Raw genomic sequence first — 17395 nt, 5'->3', positions numbered from 1 at the left:
ATCACACAGCTACACACAACCCACACAAGTTAGAACCCCCAACAACAACCCTTTGACCTCGCTGGTACGCAGCAGTACATTTCCACATCAGCAGTGTTAATGGCTATAGACACTGAGGCAGTGTCAGCACTCAGCCTGCAGGAAGTGACTATGTGTGGAAATAGGATGGAGAATCTTTCCTCCGCTCACTCTCTCCTCCCACTCTCTACAGAAGGGGCTGTCTGTGTGACAGAAAGAGATGGAGAATCTTTCCTCCTCATCTCGCTCCCATTGTTTCTCCCTCCCTCCCCCTCTCAGGAAGGGACTATCTGTGTGACAGAAGGATAGATGGAGAATCTTTCCTCCTTCCCTCCCGCTCTCTTCCCTCAGCACCTACCTGTCTGTTGCTGCGTGGTAGTCGTGCCAGTCTTACTCCAGTCATGTCAAACAGCCTGACTTGCCGATTGTCGTGTGGGAGAGCGATGATTCTTTGGTTGGCTGAGACACTTATCCTGGAAGGAGTTCAGACGGAGAGTATGGCGTGTTAGACAAGAGAAGGGAATAAAGCTTGACTTGATGTGTTCTTGACAACGCTATTAATAACTATATGTACAGGTGGAGCTGTCACTCAACCACTACACCTAAACTATCAATCTGAACTGAGTTCAAACTAAAACATAAACATTTTGGAAAACATGACCATGAAATGTTCTGAATTGTATGATCTCTTGGTCTTTTTTCAGCTCTTCACATACAATTAAATGTCTCTCCTACCTGTTAACAGCAGAGTCCGTGCGGATGGTTGCTATGGGCGACCTCATGTTCTTCAAGTCCCACACCTTGACGGTGCGATCGTCACTCCCCGACACCACGTTGTCCCCAACTGTGAACACAGCTGACGTCACCGTGCTGGAGAGACACACACACAAAAAAAAACAGAATGATCATTGTTAAAATCTCTCAAAGCCATCAAATCTACACTACATGGACAAAAGTATGTGGACACTTCAAATGACTGGATTCGGCTATTTTAGCCACACCGGTTGCTGACAGGTGTATAAAATCAAGCAAACAGCCATACAATCTCCATAGACAACATTGGCAATAGAATGGCCCGTACTGAAGAGCTCAATGACTTTCAACGTGGCACTCTCATAGGATGCCACCTTTACAACAAGTCACTTCGTCAAATATCTGCCATGCTAGAGCTGCCCAGTCAACTGTAAGTGCTGTTATTGTGAAGTGGAAACATCTAGGAGCAACAACGGTTCAGCTGTGAAGTGGTAGGCCACACAAGCTCACAGAATGGAACCGCCAAGTGCTGAAGCGTGTAGCGCGGTAAAAATCATCTGTCCTCGGTTGCAATAGAATGGCCTTACTGAAGAGCTCAGTGACTTTCAAGCTCACAGAATGGGCCTGTCAAGTGCTGAAGCGCGGTAAAAATTGTCTGTGCTCATTTGCAACACTCAGTACGGAGTTCCAAACAGCCTCTGGAAGCAACGTCAGCACAATAACTGTCCTTCGGGAGCTTCATGAAATGGGTTTCCATGGCTGAGCAGCCGCACACAAGCCTAAGATTACCATGAACAATGCCAAGCGTCGGCTGGAGTGGTGTAAAGCTTGTTGCCATTGGACTCTGGAGCAGTGGAAACACGTTCTCTGGAGTGATGAATCACGCTTCACCATCTGGCAGTCCGACGGATGAATCTGGGTTTGGCGGATGCCAGGAGAACGCGACCTGCCCAAATGCATAGTACCAACTGTAAAGTTTGGTGGAGGAGGAATAATGGTCTGGGGCTGCTTTTCACGATTCGGGCTAGGCCCCTTAGTTCCAGTGAAGGGAAATTTGAACACTATAGCACACAATGATAGTCTAGACGATTCTGTGCTTCCAACTTTGTGGCAACAGTTTTGGGAAGGCCCTTTCCTGTTTTAGCATGACAATGTCCCTGTGCATAAAGCGAGGTCCATACAGAAATAGTTTGTTGAGATCATCATGGAATAATTTGACTGGACTGCACAGAACTCTTACCTAAACCCCATCGAACACCTTTGGGATGTATTGGAACACCGACTGCGAGCCAGGCCTAGCCCAACATCAAATCAAATTTTATTTGTCACATACACATGGTTAGCAGATGTTAATGCGAGTGTAGCGAAATGCTTGTGCTTCTAGTTCCGACAATGCAGTAATAACCAACAAGTAATCTAACTAACAATTCCAAAACTACTGTCTTATACACAGTGTAAGGGGATAAAGAATATGTACATAAAGATATATGAATGAGTGATGGTACAGAGCAGCATAGGCAAGATACCATCTACTGTATCGAGTACAGTATATAAACAAAGTAAACAAAGTGGCATAGTTAAAGTGGCTAGTGATACATGTATTACATAAGGATGCAGTCGATGATATAGAGTACAGTATATACGTATGCATATGAGATGAATAATGTAGGGTATGTAACATTATATTAGGTAGCATTGTTTAAAGTGGCTAGTGATATATTTTACATCATTTCCCATCAATTCCCATTATTAAAGTGGCTGGAGTTGAGTCAGTGTGTTGGCAACAGCCACTCAATGTTAGTGGTGGCTGTTTAACAGTCTGATGGCCTTGAGATAGAAGCTGTTTTTCAGTCTCTCGGTCCCAGCTTTGATGCACCTGTACTGACCTCGCCTTCTGGATGATAGCGGGGTGAACAAGCAGTGGCTCGGGTGGTTGTTGTCCTTGATGATCTTTATGGCCTTCCTGTAACATCGGGTGGTGTAGGTGTCCTGGAGGGCAGGTAGTTTGCCCCCGGTGATGCGTTGTACAGACCTCACTACCCTCTGGAGAGCCTTACGGTTGTGGGCGGAGTAGTTGCCGTACCAGGCGGTGATACAGCCCGCCAGGATGCTCTCGATTGTGCATCTGTAGAAGTTTGTGAGTGCTTTTGGTGACAAGCCGAATTTCTTCAACCTCCTGAGGTTGAAGAGGCGCTGCTGCGCCTTCTCACGATGCTGTCTGTGTGAGTGGACCAATTCAGTTTGTCTGTGATGTGTATGCCGAGGAACTTAAAACTTACTACCCTCTCCACTACTGTTCCATCGATGTGGATAGGGGGGTGTTCCCTCTGCTGTTTCCTGAAGTCCACAGTCATCTCCTTAGTTTTGTTGACGTTGAGTGTGAGGTTATTTTCCTGACACCACACTCCGAGGGCCCTCACCTCCTCCCTGTAGGCCGTCTCGTCGTTGTTGGTAATCAAGCCTACCACTGTTGTGTCGTCCGCAAACTTGATGATTGAGTTGGAGGCGTGCGTGGCCACGCAGTCGTGGGTGAACAGGGAGTACAGGAGAGGGCTCAGAACGCACCCTTGTGGGGCCCCAGTGTTGAGGATCAGCGGGGTGGAGATGTTGTTGCCTACCCTCACCACCTGGGGGCGGCCCGTCAGGAAGTCCAGTACCCAGTTGCACAGGGCGGGGTCGAGACCCAGGGTCTCGAGCTTGATGACGAGCTTGGAGGGTACTATGGTGTTGAATGCCGAGCTGTAGTCGATGAACAGCATTCTCACATAGGTATTCCTCTTGTCCAGATGGGTTAGGGCAGTGTGCAGTGTGGTTGAGATTACATCGTCTGTGGACCTATTTGGGCGGTAAGCAAATTGGAGTGGGTCTAGGGTGTCAGGTAGGGTGGAGGTGATATGGTCCTTGACTAGTCTCTCAAAGCACTTCATGATGACGGAAGTGAGTGCTACGGGGCGGTAGTCGTTTAGCTCAGTTACCTTAGCTTTCTTGGGAACAGGAACAATGGCGGCCCTCTTGAAGCATGTGGGAACAGCAGACTGGTATAGGGATTGATTGAATATGTCCGTAAACACACCGGCCAGCTGGTCTGCGCATGCTCTGAGGGCGCGGCTGGGGATGCCGTCTGGGCCTGCAGCCTTGCGAGGGTTAACACGTTTAAATGCTTTACTCACCTCGGCTGCAGTGAAGGAGAGTCCGCATGTTTTCGTTGCAGGCCGTGTCAGTGGCACTGTATTGTCCTCAAAGCGGGCAAAAAAGTTATTTAGTCTGCCTGGGAGCAAGACATCCGGGTCCGTGACGGGGCTGGTTTTCTTTTTGTAATCCGTGATTGACTGTAGACCCTGCCACATACCTCTTGTGTCTGAGCCGTTGAATTGAGATTCTACTTTGTCTCTATACTGACGCTTAGCTTGTTTGATAGCCTTGCGGAGGGAATAGCTGCACTGTTTGTATTCGGTCATGTTACCAGTCACCTTGCCCTGATTAAAAGCAGTGGTTCGCGCTTTCAGTTTCACGCGAATGCTGCCATCAATCCACGGTTTCTGGTTTGGGAATGTTTTAATCGTTGCTATGGGAACGACATCTTCAACGCACGTTCTAATGAACTCGCACACCGAATCAGCGTATTCGTCAATGTTGTTATCTGACGCAATACGAAACATATCCCAGTCCACGTGATGGAAGCAGTCTTGGAGTGTGCAATCAGATTGGTCGGACCAGCGTTGAACAGACCTCAGCGTGGGAGCTTCTTGTTTTAGTTTCTGTCTGTAGGCAGGGATCAACAAAATGGAGTCGTGGTCATCTTTTCCGAAAGGAGGGCAGGGCAGGGCCTTATATGCATCGCGGAAGTTGGAATAACAATGATCCAAGGTTTTTCCAGCCCTGGTTGCGCAATCGATATGCTGATACAATTTAGGGAGTCTTGTTTTCAGATTAGCCTTGTTAAAATCCCCAGCTACAATGAATGCAGCCTCAGGATGTATGGATTCCAGTTTGCAAAGAGTCAAATAAAGTTTGTTCAGAGCCATCGATGTGTCTGCTTGGGGGGGGGGGAATATATACGGCTGTGATTATAATCGAAGAGAATTCTCTTGGTAGATAATGCGGTCTACATTTGATTGTGAGGAATTCTAAAATCAGGTGAACAGAAGGATTTGAATTCCTGTATGTTTCTTTGATCACACCACGTCTCGTTAGCCATAAGGCATACGCCCCCGCCCCTCTTCTTACCAGAAAGATGTTTGTTTCTGTCGGCGCGATGTGTGGAGAAACCCGCTGGCTGCACCGCCTCCGATAGCGTCTCTCCAGTGAGCCATGTTTCCGTGAAGCAAAGAACGTTAGTCTCTGATGTCCCTCTGGAATGCTACCCTTGCTCGGATTTCATCAACCTTGTTGTCAAGAGACTGGACATTGGTGAGAAGTATACTGGGGAGTGGTGCACGATGAGCCCGTCTCCGGAGTCTGACCAGAAGACCGCTACGTTTCCCTCTTTTACGAAGTCGTTTTTTTGGGTCGCCGGCTGGGATCCATTCCGTTGTCCTGGTTGAAAGGCAGAACACAGGATCCGCATCGCGAAAATCATATTCTTGGTCGTACTGATGGTGAGTTGACGCTGATCTTATATTCAGTAGTTCTTCTACTGTGGTGCGGTTTCACTTCATGTGGATCTTTAAAAGGTGTGTTACTTTTCTTCTAAGACTCATCATGTGTGATTCAAGTGAAGTCATTCAGCCTGTGGGGAGAGTCATCTCCCTGCCGTCACACAGTCATTCATAAATGAGAGAGATATAAACCGTGAGGAGGGAGGTTAAGGCTATTTTTAATCATCTACCAGCGGGGGGTGTAACAATCAGGCTGTTCCAGAGTGGAGCTCCTCTCCCCAGCCCTGTGGTTGCCTCTCAGTGTGCCGTCACTGGGTACGCCTGCCTCCGGCACTGGGGAGGCTGGTTGGTGGGGGGGGGAATCTGTGAGCCACAGCTACTGGAGCAGAGTGACAGTGTAGAGGGCATGTTCTGACATCAGTAGCCTGAGGACATGCTCAGTGCTTAGCCTGGGGGGGGAAGTGTCTTGAAAGTCACCATAGTCTCTGAGGGTCAGTAGAGGTTGGCCCAAAAGTGCTCACCTCAGCACAACTTCCCAGGCGGGAGCCAGGCGTGATGTAGCGCGTCGCTCTCACACGTCGCTGAGGTCAGGACCATTCCTTTAATGGACTCATTTAAGATTTCTTATTCATTTCACACATCACTGTCATCTTTTTCTTCCAACCCCTCTCTCTCTCCCTCTCTCTACTAAAGGAGCCAGGAGGATTCGATTTGGCGCTCTGTTCGTTCTGATTAAGATTAGCAGCAGAAAAGCCCCATGCAGCACCACCTTAGCCTCACTCACTGGCTAACTCCTAGCCATCTTTAATTTAAATTGACATTATATTACGGTTTAATTAAGGGGCTAAACTCTGCCGTATTAAAGATGTGGGGCCCTGCCCAACTGTACGTATATGCCCACCGGGGGGGGGGGGGGGGGGGTTACGGCTCGCTCATGGGCAATTTTAAATCCCAAATGGCACCCTATCCCCTATATAGTGTACTACTTTTGACCCAGGCTCTTAGTGCTCAGGTCAAAAGTAGTACACTATATAGGGAATAGCTAACCAGTCCAATGCACTTTTTGACATTGTAAGGTAAGGTTACGTTATTAAAGTCCTATTATAACTTGGGAGGTATTCTGAAAGTCTCTCCTGAGTCGACTGACAAGCAGGGTCAAGGCTCATTAGGAAAAGGGGAGAAGGGGGTAGGAGGGAAGGAGAAGGCCCAGAGGTATCAGTGACTGGGCCAGTCTTTGTTAAAGGCTAACGAGAGACGTCCACCTATTAACCCTGGACATCATCTTCTACATCCTTAGCTATCATTAATGTGAGTGTAGATTCTGCATTACAAATAATACACAGCATTTTTCAGCAAATATCCTGAACATATATTTGGCGTACATAAAATAAAATAATTCGGTGTCATTTCTTTGTTTGAGTATCATAACGATCAAACATTTCCTCCCCATTTCTATGCATATCATATTTATAAAAGATTCTAGCCTGTCAAATAGAACCTGTTCTCTATATTTTTTCCAACGTGACATTATGTTTAAATTGCACTGAGACGAACATTCACAGTGACTATAGAATCAGATTTATGTTGGCATATTCCTCTGAAGCGCTGTGTTAGACAGACACAGACACATGCACGCACACACAGACACACACACAGATGCCTGCCTGTGATCAAACGCCTCGGAACAGAAGCGAGAGACAAACGCGACATGGCATCCCGTTGGTAAAGCAAGTCTGCTGCCACTTCTCATCTGCACTTTACGTGTTAGCTCATGTACATTGGCCGTGTCCCAAAAGGCACCCTGTTCCCTATACAGTGCACTGCTGTTGACCAGGGCTATGTGGATCCTGGTCAAAAATAGTGCACTACACAGCGAATAGGGTGCCATTTGGGGCGCACATTCAATTATTTCACAATTATAAGGAGGGGGGACTTAGAGGCTGAATATGCTGTGCTTTTGACTGCCACCATGCTCTGTCACTGTGCATTAGCTATAATTGCATCTGAAGACACTGCAAATGAGCTACTCCTTCCCAAAGCTCTCTATCTATTAAACCCTTTACACTGATGCTCCCCTGGAACATTACACTGTGCTGCTCTGTCAAGAGGACATGTTATAGGAAAACATTCAATTGTTACATTTACAGTCGGAAGTTGACATACACTTAGGTTGGAGTCAGTAAAACTCGTTTTTCAACCATTCCACAAATTTCTTGTTAACAAACTATAGTTTTGGCAATTCGGTTAGGACATCTACTTTGTGCATGACAAGTAATTTTTCCAACAATTGTTTACAGACAGATTATTTCACTTATAATTCACTGTATCACAATTCCAGTGAGTCAGAAATGTACATACACTAAGTTGACTGTGCCTTGAAACAGCTTGGAAAATTCCAGAAAATGATGTCATGGCTTTAGAAGCTTCTGATAGGCTAATTAACATAATTTGAGTCAATTGGAGGCGTGCCTGTGGATGTATTTCAAGGCATACCTTCAAACTCAGTGCCTCTTTGCTTGACATCATGGGAAAATCCAAAGATATTAGCAAAGACCTCAGAAAAAAAAATTGTAGACCTCCACAAGTCTGGCTCATCCTTGGGAGCAATTTCCAAACGCCTGAAGGTACCACGTTCATCTGTACAAACAATAGTACGCAAGTATAAACACCACGGGACCACGCAGCCATCACACCGCTCAAGAAGGAGACGCGTTCTGTCTCCAAGAGATGAACGTACTTTGGTGCGAAAAGGGCAAATCAGTCCCAGAACAACAGCAAAGGACCTTGTGAAGATGCTGGAGGAAACAGGTACAAAAGTATCTATATCCACAGTAAAACGAGTCCTATATCGACATAACCTGAAAGGCCGCTCAGCAAGGAAGAAGCCACTGCTCCAAAACCGCCATAAAAATGCCAGACTACGGTTTGCAACTGCACGTGGGAAGAAAGATTGTACTTTTTGGAGAAATGTCCTCTGGTCTGATGAAACAAAAATAGAACTGTTTGGCCATAATGACCATCGTTATGTTTGGAGAAAAAGGGGGAAGGCTTGCAGGTCGAAGAACACCATCCCAACCGTGAAGCACGGGGGTGGCAGCACCATGTTGTGGGGGTGCTTTGCTGCAGGAGGGACTGGCGCACTTCACAAAATAGATGGCATCATCAGGCAGGAAAATTATGTGGATATATTGAAGCAACATCTCAAGACATCAGTCAGGAAGTTAAAGCTTGGTCGCAAATGGGTCTTCCAAATGGACAATGACCCCCAAGCATACTTCCAAAGTTGTGGCAAAATGGTTTAAGGACAACAAAGTCAAGGTATTAGAGTGGCCATCAAAAAGCCCTGACCGCAATCCTATAGAAAATTTGTGGGCAGAACTGAAAAAGGGTGTGCAAGCAAGTAGGCCTACAAACCTGAATCAGTTACACCAGCTCTGCCAGGAGGAATGGGCCAAAATTCACCCAACTTATTGTGGGAAACTTGTGGAAGGCTACCCGAAACATTTGAGCCAAGTTTAACAATTTAATGGCAATGCTACCAAATACTAATTGAGTGTGTGCACACTTCTGACCCACTGAGAATGTGATGCAAGAAATAAAAGCTGAAATAAATAATTCTCTCTACTATTAATCTGACATTTCACATTCTTCAAATAAAGTGGTGATCCTAGCTGACCTAAAACAGGGAATTTTTACTAGGATTAAATGTCAGGAATTGTGAAAAGTTTAAATGTATTTGGCTAAGGTTTATGTAAACTTCCGACTTCAACTGTTCATTTTAGTCATTTAGCATACACTCTTATCCAGAACGACTGACAGGAGCAATTATGGTTAAGCACCTTGCTCAACGGCACAGAGTTTTCTTAGTCGGCTCGGGGATTTGAACCAGCAACCTTTCTGTTATTGGCCCAATGCTCTTAACCGCTAGGCTTAACAGCTAGGCCATTATATTCTTCTTCAGTCACACTGCGGAGCCAATTCAGACAAGACAAACCTCTGAACAAGAGACAGATACTGTGGGAAGAAACATCTAATCCAAACATCCTAACCATCCTAAGACACCCCTCTGCGATTTAACCAATGATTACAATTGGCATTTTAAAGTACTGTACGAAAAACATTCTGCAAATGGTACAATGTGTGTCCAAATGAGGGGCTTGGTATTTGGTAGCAGAGATATGACCAACAGCTACTCTCGATAGTCAAACTAATCAGGCATTTTGTTTGTCACATATTTGTCCCTTCTGAAACAGATTGCAGCATTTCTAACCCCCTGCTGTCAGTGTGTACGACAGGAGCTCCCTAAGGGAAAGCCCCTCTGTGGTGTCACTCAGCAGCTCATAACTCATGGCTCCACATGACGTGTGTGTGTGGCGGGACAAAGCGGTTGTAGGGAGTTCCAGGGCCAGGGGACATGAGTCTGTCTGTGTGTGTGCGTGCGTGCGTGCGTGCGTGCGTGCGTCCGACTGTGCCTTCACAGGGAGGCCTCCTGCCAGGCTGTGTGTGGGCCTCATTCATCTTGTTGGGTGCAGGGCAGCCAAGCGTCTCCCTACAGCTGACAGTACACGCACAAACAGTCTACTGCAACACTGGGTTCCCTGAGAGGGCCTCAATCAGCACACACACTGCTATGACTGACACTCATTAGGACTAACAGCTGTCTCAGCTAACACACACACACACACACACACACACACACACACACACACACACACACACACACGCACGCACGAGAGAGAGCAGTTTTTCAGATACAGTTTGCACGTGTTAAAGTAAATACGTTCTTAAACAAGTAATTTATTATTCCAGGTCTAGAAACAGAACAGTAAGACACGATCTCACTGCCTACCTATGAATATAAATAAACCTCCTCCCACTCATCATTACTGCTAAGGGTTCTGAGGGACTGAGTTATAATATAGTTCTTAGTTAAAGAGCTCGTATAAAGATGAATAACTATGAATGGTTTAAGAGGGACACAGACTTTGTTCACACGTGGATAGTTTGAGTAATTTTCAATTTGGACAATTTTTGAGCATTTATCAGAGTACTAAAGCTACAAAGTTATACGCAGCCATGTTTTTAGAGCACTTCACATCATGGATGAGCTTTAATGTGGTAGTTTTGACTACAATGAACTGCAGCTGTTGCTCAATGGTTGACTTAGCTCAAAAAACTATCCCTTTTTGTCTTACAAAAAGGCCAGCAAGAGAGAGCGAGGGGCGAGCGAGGGAGTGATTCAGGTGAGTGGAGGAGGTATCAGTTGACTTGCTTGAGATGCTGTGAACGTAGAGAGAGGAAGGAGAAGGTAATTGCCTTAGCACTAACAGGCCACGACAGACAGCCGACACACACACACACACACACACACACACACACACACACACACACACACACACACACACACACACACACACACAGTGAGTGGCTGGCTGTGTGCTTGTGCTAATCTCATTACAGTGATTGTCTATGAGAGAGAATGAAAGTGGGGATCTGTAGGAATTATACATGTTGGGGTCGAACATAATGAGCACCATGTAATCCCCAGCAATCAAAGGCTGCCAGAAGCAGCCTGCCTGTACTACACCACTTTGCATTAACGAGACTGACGACAGGAGTCACATTCAAATGGTTTGAGAGTAAGGGGGAGGGTGGAGGGTTTGGGGGGAGCTGACAGTCCACGTTTTCAAATGAGCCACTCAAATTGAGCCTTTAACAGCATTGGAACGAGAGGGGCCAAATTACACAGAGCGAGGATGAGCGAGGGATTAACGGGGAAACGGAGTGATAAATGGAGAGAGCTGAAGGGAGGAAGAGAGAGTCTCAGAAGGTGGTCAAAGTGGTGAAGATGAAGTGCTCAATAATAAATGATAAAGAGGCAAGTGGAGGATTTTGCCTAAAGCCAGTCGGGCACAGGAAATTAATGTGACATGTTTTTAAAAAGAAAGAAAAACATAAAAACACTGAAAATGGTTGGAGAATGCTTCAGTGGTGATGTAGCGACTCCTCTATGGGTGAAATAAGATGTTGCACTGCCATCTTGTGGTGGAATTAGCTCCAACCTTACAACTGCTTCTGTTTTAGTGAATATTATGTATAGTATAGCCACTGAAATAACAATATGACATCACGTGTGACGTTAAGCACCTAAATTGCTTGTCGGGGACTGTGTGTGTGTGTAACTCACTCGGTGTGTCCCTGGAACACGTTAACAGAGTGGATGGAGGGGTCTCTGAAGTCCCACAGACGGAAGGTGGTGTCTCTGGACGAGGTGACCACCAGACGCTGGCTTGGATGGGTACAGCAGTGGGTCAGCTCCTGGTCGTGGCCTGGACCCACACATACAGTATTAAAGATTTGGGTCCGTGTAAAACTGTACTTAACATGACAGTGTTATGATATGAGGGCAAGGTTAGTGTTAGGGCAGAGACAAATACACTATCCAGGATACACTTCAACAATTCATTCCCACAGGGGGAAGCAGCAACTTTGTCCAGGTGCTGAGCCTGGTTGATACACATATCAGGTGCTGATAATTAAGGTGATCGTCATTCAGGGTCTCAGCTTGCAAACCGTGAGGCTGCTGGTTTGTTTGGTGTCCATGAGACCTTTCGTTTGGTTTTGAATCTTTGTATAACATTTAATTTCATTTCTATTGACAGAGGGGTAAAAATAACCAACACTTAATCATAAAATTAAACAAATGAGAAAATAGCAGGATTCTAAAACTTTACCCTCACGCCAGTTTTTGTAGCCTAGGGTCCAGGACAAAATGTGTCCTTTTCTAAACGCATTTCATGCAATTTGACATTTAGCAAAATCTTTTTTAATACCGCACAAATGATCAAAATGACAGGCTACTTTGACACTGACAAACAGAATCTGAGGTCAATAAAAATGACCTTGTCTTGAATCCATCAATAGCCTAGGGCTAGGTGTGTGGAGACACACATATTGTACAAAATGAGGAAATTATAGTCCTAAAAAAGCTTTCCAGCTTCACTAACTCGCCCAATGATGTACAGCTCACACACCGGAGATGGCTGATGCGCTCATGCCAAAAGCATCTCTCTTGTTTTACTTTGTAAAACAATGCCGTCCACTCAATAGGCCTATTTGGAAGTTGATCGAATATTTTGGTAGCCTCTACAGACAGATTAGAGTCTTCTCTTTTCAGCAGGAGCCATTTGCTTTCCAACCTTTGTTTTCCCGGGATTGTATTTGAAATATTGCGCAAGTCCTGTTTTGGCTGCATGCTGTTAACTGACAGATTTGCCACACATTCTGGACTGTGATTGGGCTACACACAATCCACAGCTAGGCAATAATAAAACATTTAAAAGCCATTGATCCTCTGTGGCTAAATTATAGGCTTTCTCCTGGTGTAGAGTACTGAATGATTTAATTTATTTTCTGAACAGAAAGCAGTAATTCTATAATGTTGGCAAATGTTTTTCAATTCATGGGTGCTGCAACACCCTTCCCGCGGCTATTATTCTATAAGGAAATAAATGATGATTTGCAAGGCAGGAGAGACGATAGTTGCAGGCTCATGTCAATCTGAGCAGAGAGGGAGAGATATACAGTACCAGTCAAAAGTTTGGACACACCTACTCATTCAAGGGTTTTTCATTATTTTTACAATTTCCTATATTATAGAATAATAGTGAAGACAAAAACCATGAAATAACACATATGGAAACATGTAGTAACGAAAAAAGGAAAAAAAAGTGTTGTGCAAATCAAAATAGATTTTATATTTGAAAATCTTCAAAGTAGCCACCCTTTGCCTTGATGACAGCTTTGCACAGCTTAGGAATTTATTTCCTTCTTAATGTGTTTGAGCCAATCAGTTGTGTTGTGACAAGGTAGGGTTGGTATACAGAAGATAGCCCTATTTGGTAAAAGACCAAGTCCATATTATGGCAAGAACAGTCCATCATTACATGAAGGTCAGTCAATCCTGAAAATGTCAACAACTTTGAAAGTTTCTTCAAGTGCAGTCGCAAAAACCATCAAGAGCTATGATGAAACTGCTCCTCATGAGGACAGCAACAGGAAAGGAAGACCCTGAGTTACCTCCGCTGCAGAGGATAAGTTCATTAGTTACCAGCCTCAGAAATTGCAGCCCAAATAAATGCTTCACAAAGTTCAAGTAACAGACACATCTCAACATCAACTGTTCAACTGCGTGAATCAGGCCTTCGTGGTTAAATTGATGCAAAAAAACACTACTAAACGACACCAATAAGAAGAAGAGACTTGCTTCGGCCAAGAAACACGAGCAATGGACATTAGACTGGTGGAAATCTGTCCTTTTGTCTGATGAGTCCAAATTAAGAGATTTTTTGTTCCAAGCGCCATGTCTTTGTGAGACGCAGAGTAGGTGAACGGATGATCTCCGCATGTGTGGTTCCCACCGTGAAGCATGGAGGAGGAGGTGTGATGGTGCTTCGTTGGTGACAGTCTGTGATTTATTTAGAATACAAGGCACACTTAACCAGCATCACTACCACAGCATTCTGCAGCGATACGCCACCCCATCTGGTTTGCGCTTAGTGGGACTATCATTTGTTTTTCAACAAGACAATGACCCAAAACACACCTCCATTCTGTGTAAGGGCTATTTGACCAAGGAGAGTGATGATTGCTGCATCAGATGACCTGGCCTCCACAATCACCCAACCTCAACCCAATTGAAATGGTTTGGGATGAGTTGGACCGCAGAGTGAAAGTAGCCAGCATATGCTGGAACTCCTTCAAGGCTTTTGGAAAAGCATTCCAGGTGAAGCTGGTTGAGAGAATGCCAAGAGTGTGCAAAGCTGCCATCAAGGCAAAGGGTGGCTACTTTGTAGAATATGACATATAAAATATATTTTGATTTGTTTAACACTTTTTTGGTTTCTACATGATTCCATAAGTGTTATTTCAAAGTGTTGATGTCTTCACTATTATTCTACGATGCATACATTTTTTTAAATAAAGAAAAACCCTTGAATGAGTATGTGTCCAAACTTTTGACTGGTACTGTAATATAAAGTGAATGTCATTCTAATTCTGTAAGAGATACAGGCACGCTTCTCTCTCTCCCCACAGCAACGGCCACGTGTTGGTCTCTAGGCTACGTTTCGCAAACGATAAACCCAGGCCGCCCAACCCAGATCAATTCTTAGAAAATTAGGCACGGGCTGAAAGTCTTTCTTTTTACAATTCGGGGACATTAGAATTACAAAGCAAACTCAAATCAACTCTGATTGCTTTTATTCAGAATAATACTTTGCAAACAGTGAACAAAAAAAATGTCATGAGAGGTAGGCCTACTGGATCCTGGAACAATCCAAAACTCAGAGGTGCCGGATCCAAATTAGGCACAACCCCCTCTTACTCTCCCACAGGACCACTACACCCACCCGCCCCTACCCCCACAGGACAGCAGCACCCACCCACCTGACCGCTACAGATACTCAAGGTAATTTAAAAGGTATTATTTTATCTTAACCACTGCAGAAGTCCAATAGTGAATGTTATGACATTATGCGCCATGCAGTCGCGCCACCGAAAGCTCTTATTGAGTCATGTCCGTAAAAGACAGTAACCATTAATGTTTAGACAGTGAATGGGAGGTTTCCATCGACAGGTAAACATTGGCCGTGAGGCCAGCCAGCCATAATTGCTTTTCTTGCAAAGAGAGATCCAATTTGGAGGTGTCACTGAAGAGTATAATCTGCACTGAGCATGGAACATGTTTAGAGTGCATTGTGGAGAGCATATTGAAGACTAGTCTCCAGAATTGGGATACCTCAGGGCACTCCCAGACCATATGAATTAAGGTACCAGGAGCATCCTGAGTGCAATAGAGAGCATTTCAATGTTGGATTTATTTTCATTTGGAACAGCCTGCGCTGGTCAGATAAGATCTGAAGACAAAATGTAAATGGTTGTTCTGTTGATGAGGATTTCTAGAAGGAATTCGATTACAGTTTGCCAGTTAATTTCAGTGACTGAAGGTCAGAAGTCTCTCTTCCGTAGTGGTCAATTGACAGGGGCTTCTGAGACGCTTCTCAGAAACCAGTGCCCTGGGTTTAGGCCAGATCTCAACAATTTTCCGGGGGGTGAATTGGTAGTGTTTCGCATGGCAGAGCAAAGTTGTAAATAAATTATTTTCCCGGTAAATTGAAAGTTTGTAAATTCTAAAATGTACCGAGCCCTCCCACATCGAGAACATTACCTTGATGTGTACACCCTTGTCACTCCAGTGGTGGAAGGATATAGGGCGGCCCCCCAAACAGATGTCGGAATTGTGGAACAAAGGAGAGTGATTGCATCAATTGGTTTTGGATCATTTTTCAACGGTGCGACACAGAGATGGCCAGTGTTATTTAGGGGACACATTTTGTTTTGGAGTATCTCAAGGATACGTTGGCGTGGACCAGATCCTGAAACCTGTGCGAATGTACTAGGTAGGTTGTACTAGGTAGGTCCTCTATGGGATGCCAAGCCACCTTAGCATCTGGATCAAACCATGTGGAAAGAGGCCAGAAAACAAATGACCAGAAATAATAAATACAAAATTGGAAGGCATTGGCCACCTGCCCTATTTTTCCTTGACAGAGTATGTCGTTTAATGCAATGGAGGCATGTTTTAGAGACGGAGGAATGCAATTTATTCCAATATCCAGTCGGTGGTGCCAGAGGGAGCATTGAGCTGAAAAGTTCAAGCGTGTTCATCTTGATAATAGAGATCTGTGATTTCAATGAATTTGGAAATGTTGATCTTTCCAGATCTGACACCACGTCTTTGAGAATCTTGTTGTAATTATTTGTAACTATGAATTGGACTGTGGGGTGGACATCAACTCCCAGGTATCTAAACTGTTTAACTCCAGGGATACCAGGCGTTTCCATCAGGGCATAACATTTACCAGCCACTCAAGATTTTTTTACCAGCCCAAATATATTTTTTACACTACAATTACTCAAAAAACAAAAACAAATGAGCATGGTTTGTAATGTTTCTAAAACAAATGTATTACTAGTAAGAAGTCATGTGGTATATTGTTGAACTTAATTTGACCAAAATATTAGAGAGACAAATTCACCTGCCCCTTTAATGGTTGGCGGGAGGTTACTGTGGTAGTGCGACTTGAGTCATGTTTGTTGCTGTGAGATTGCCCTTACAAAAAAATATTTCAGTTTTTAAACTGCATTAAAAGTGCAATGACTACAGTCGAATGGTATTTTGGAGAATAACTACAGTACAATGCAGTTGAACTGCGGTTACTGCACTGAACATTGTTGTTTTGGATGCAGTATTTGCAACAAACTGCAGTTATACTGCACTCTGACTGCAATCTTTTTTCGTACGGGTGAGTCGGACTAGTAGAAGCGTCGTCTTCACTTCACTAGAAGTTGAAACTCAAACATAGAAAAACAACCTAGCTTGTGAACAAAACAATGTAAATAGCCAAGAGACACAAGGACAAAGTCTCACTTCAGTAGTCTTTCATTTAAAGGAAATCAGACCAACGTTTGTGCTTGTGCGCAGCGCTTCTAAAAATGAATCTTACACAGCTCTTTACGTGGGCACAGCCCCTAGCCAGGCAGTGTCACAGTGCGAGGTGGAATAAGCTCTATAGATTCGTAGTCCTTTGATTTTGTACCATTCTTTTACCAGCTATGAAACAAAACGTCAGAAATACTTTGAGAACAGCTACTGCAGCATTTATTTGACTATAAATGTAATCATATTTCTATTCACAACCCCTACGAAAAGAGATTGCTTCATTATACTGCACTTTGACTACAATAAGGCCCGAGGAGGTGTGTTATATGGCCAACGTACCACAGCTGAGGGCTGTTCTTATGCACAACACAGAGTGCCTGGATACAGCCCTTAGCCGTGGTATATTGGCCATATACCACAAACCCAAGGTGCTTTATTGCTATTATAAACTGGTTACCAATGTAATTAGAGTAGTAAATTGAAATGTTTTGTCATACCAGTGGTATACTGTCTGATACCACAA

General features: G+C 44.5%; 1 protein-coding gene across 4 annotated transcripts in view; it reads right to left on the bottom strand.

Moving 5' to 3' along the window:
* LOC115105086 (WD repeat-containing protein 37-like) overlaps positions 1 to 17395 on the bottom strand; it is a 34655-nt gene that overhangs the window by 3728 nt on the left and 13532 nt on the right. For all 4 annotated transcript variants that reach the window (XM_029626668.2, XM_029626670.2, XM_029626669.2 and 1 more), the window contains 3 exons: positions 11557 to 11698; positions 754 to 888; positions 377 to 491 (listed from right to left, as the gene is read on the bottom strand). In XM_029626668.2, the coding sequence (XP_029482528.1) occupies positions 377 to 491; positions 754 to 888; positions 11557 to 11698 (392 nt within the window). The remainder of the gene's footprint in view (positions 1 to 376; positions 492 to 753; positions 889 to 11556; positions 11699 to 17395) is intronic.

Source organism: Oncorhynchus nerka, linkage group LG22 (assembly GCF_034236695.1).
Source record: "Oncorhynchus nerka isolate Pitt River linkage group LG22, Oner_Uvic_2.0, whole genome shotgun sequence".
NCBI classification, from domain to species: Eukaryota; Metazoa; Chordata; class Actinopteri; order Salmoniformes; family Salmonidae; genus Oncorhynchus; species Oncorhynchus nerka.
This window is presented reverse-complemented; position numbering and strand designations above follow the sequence as displayed.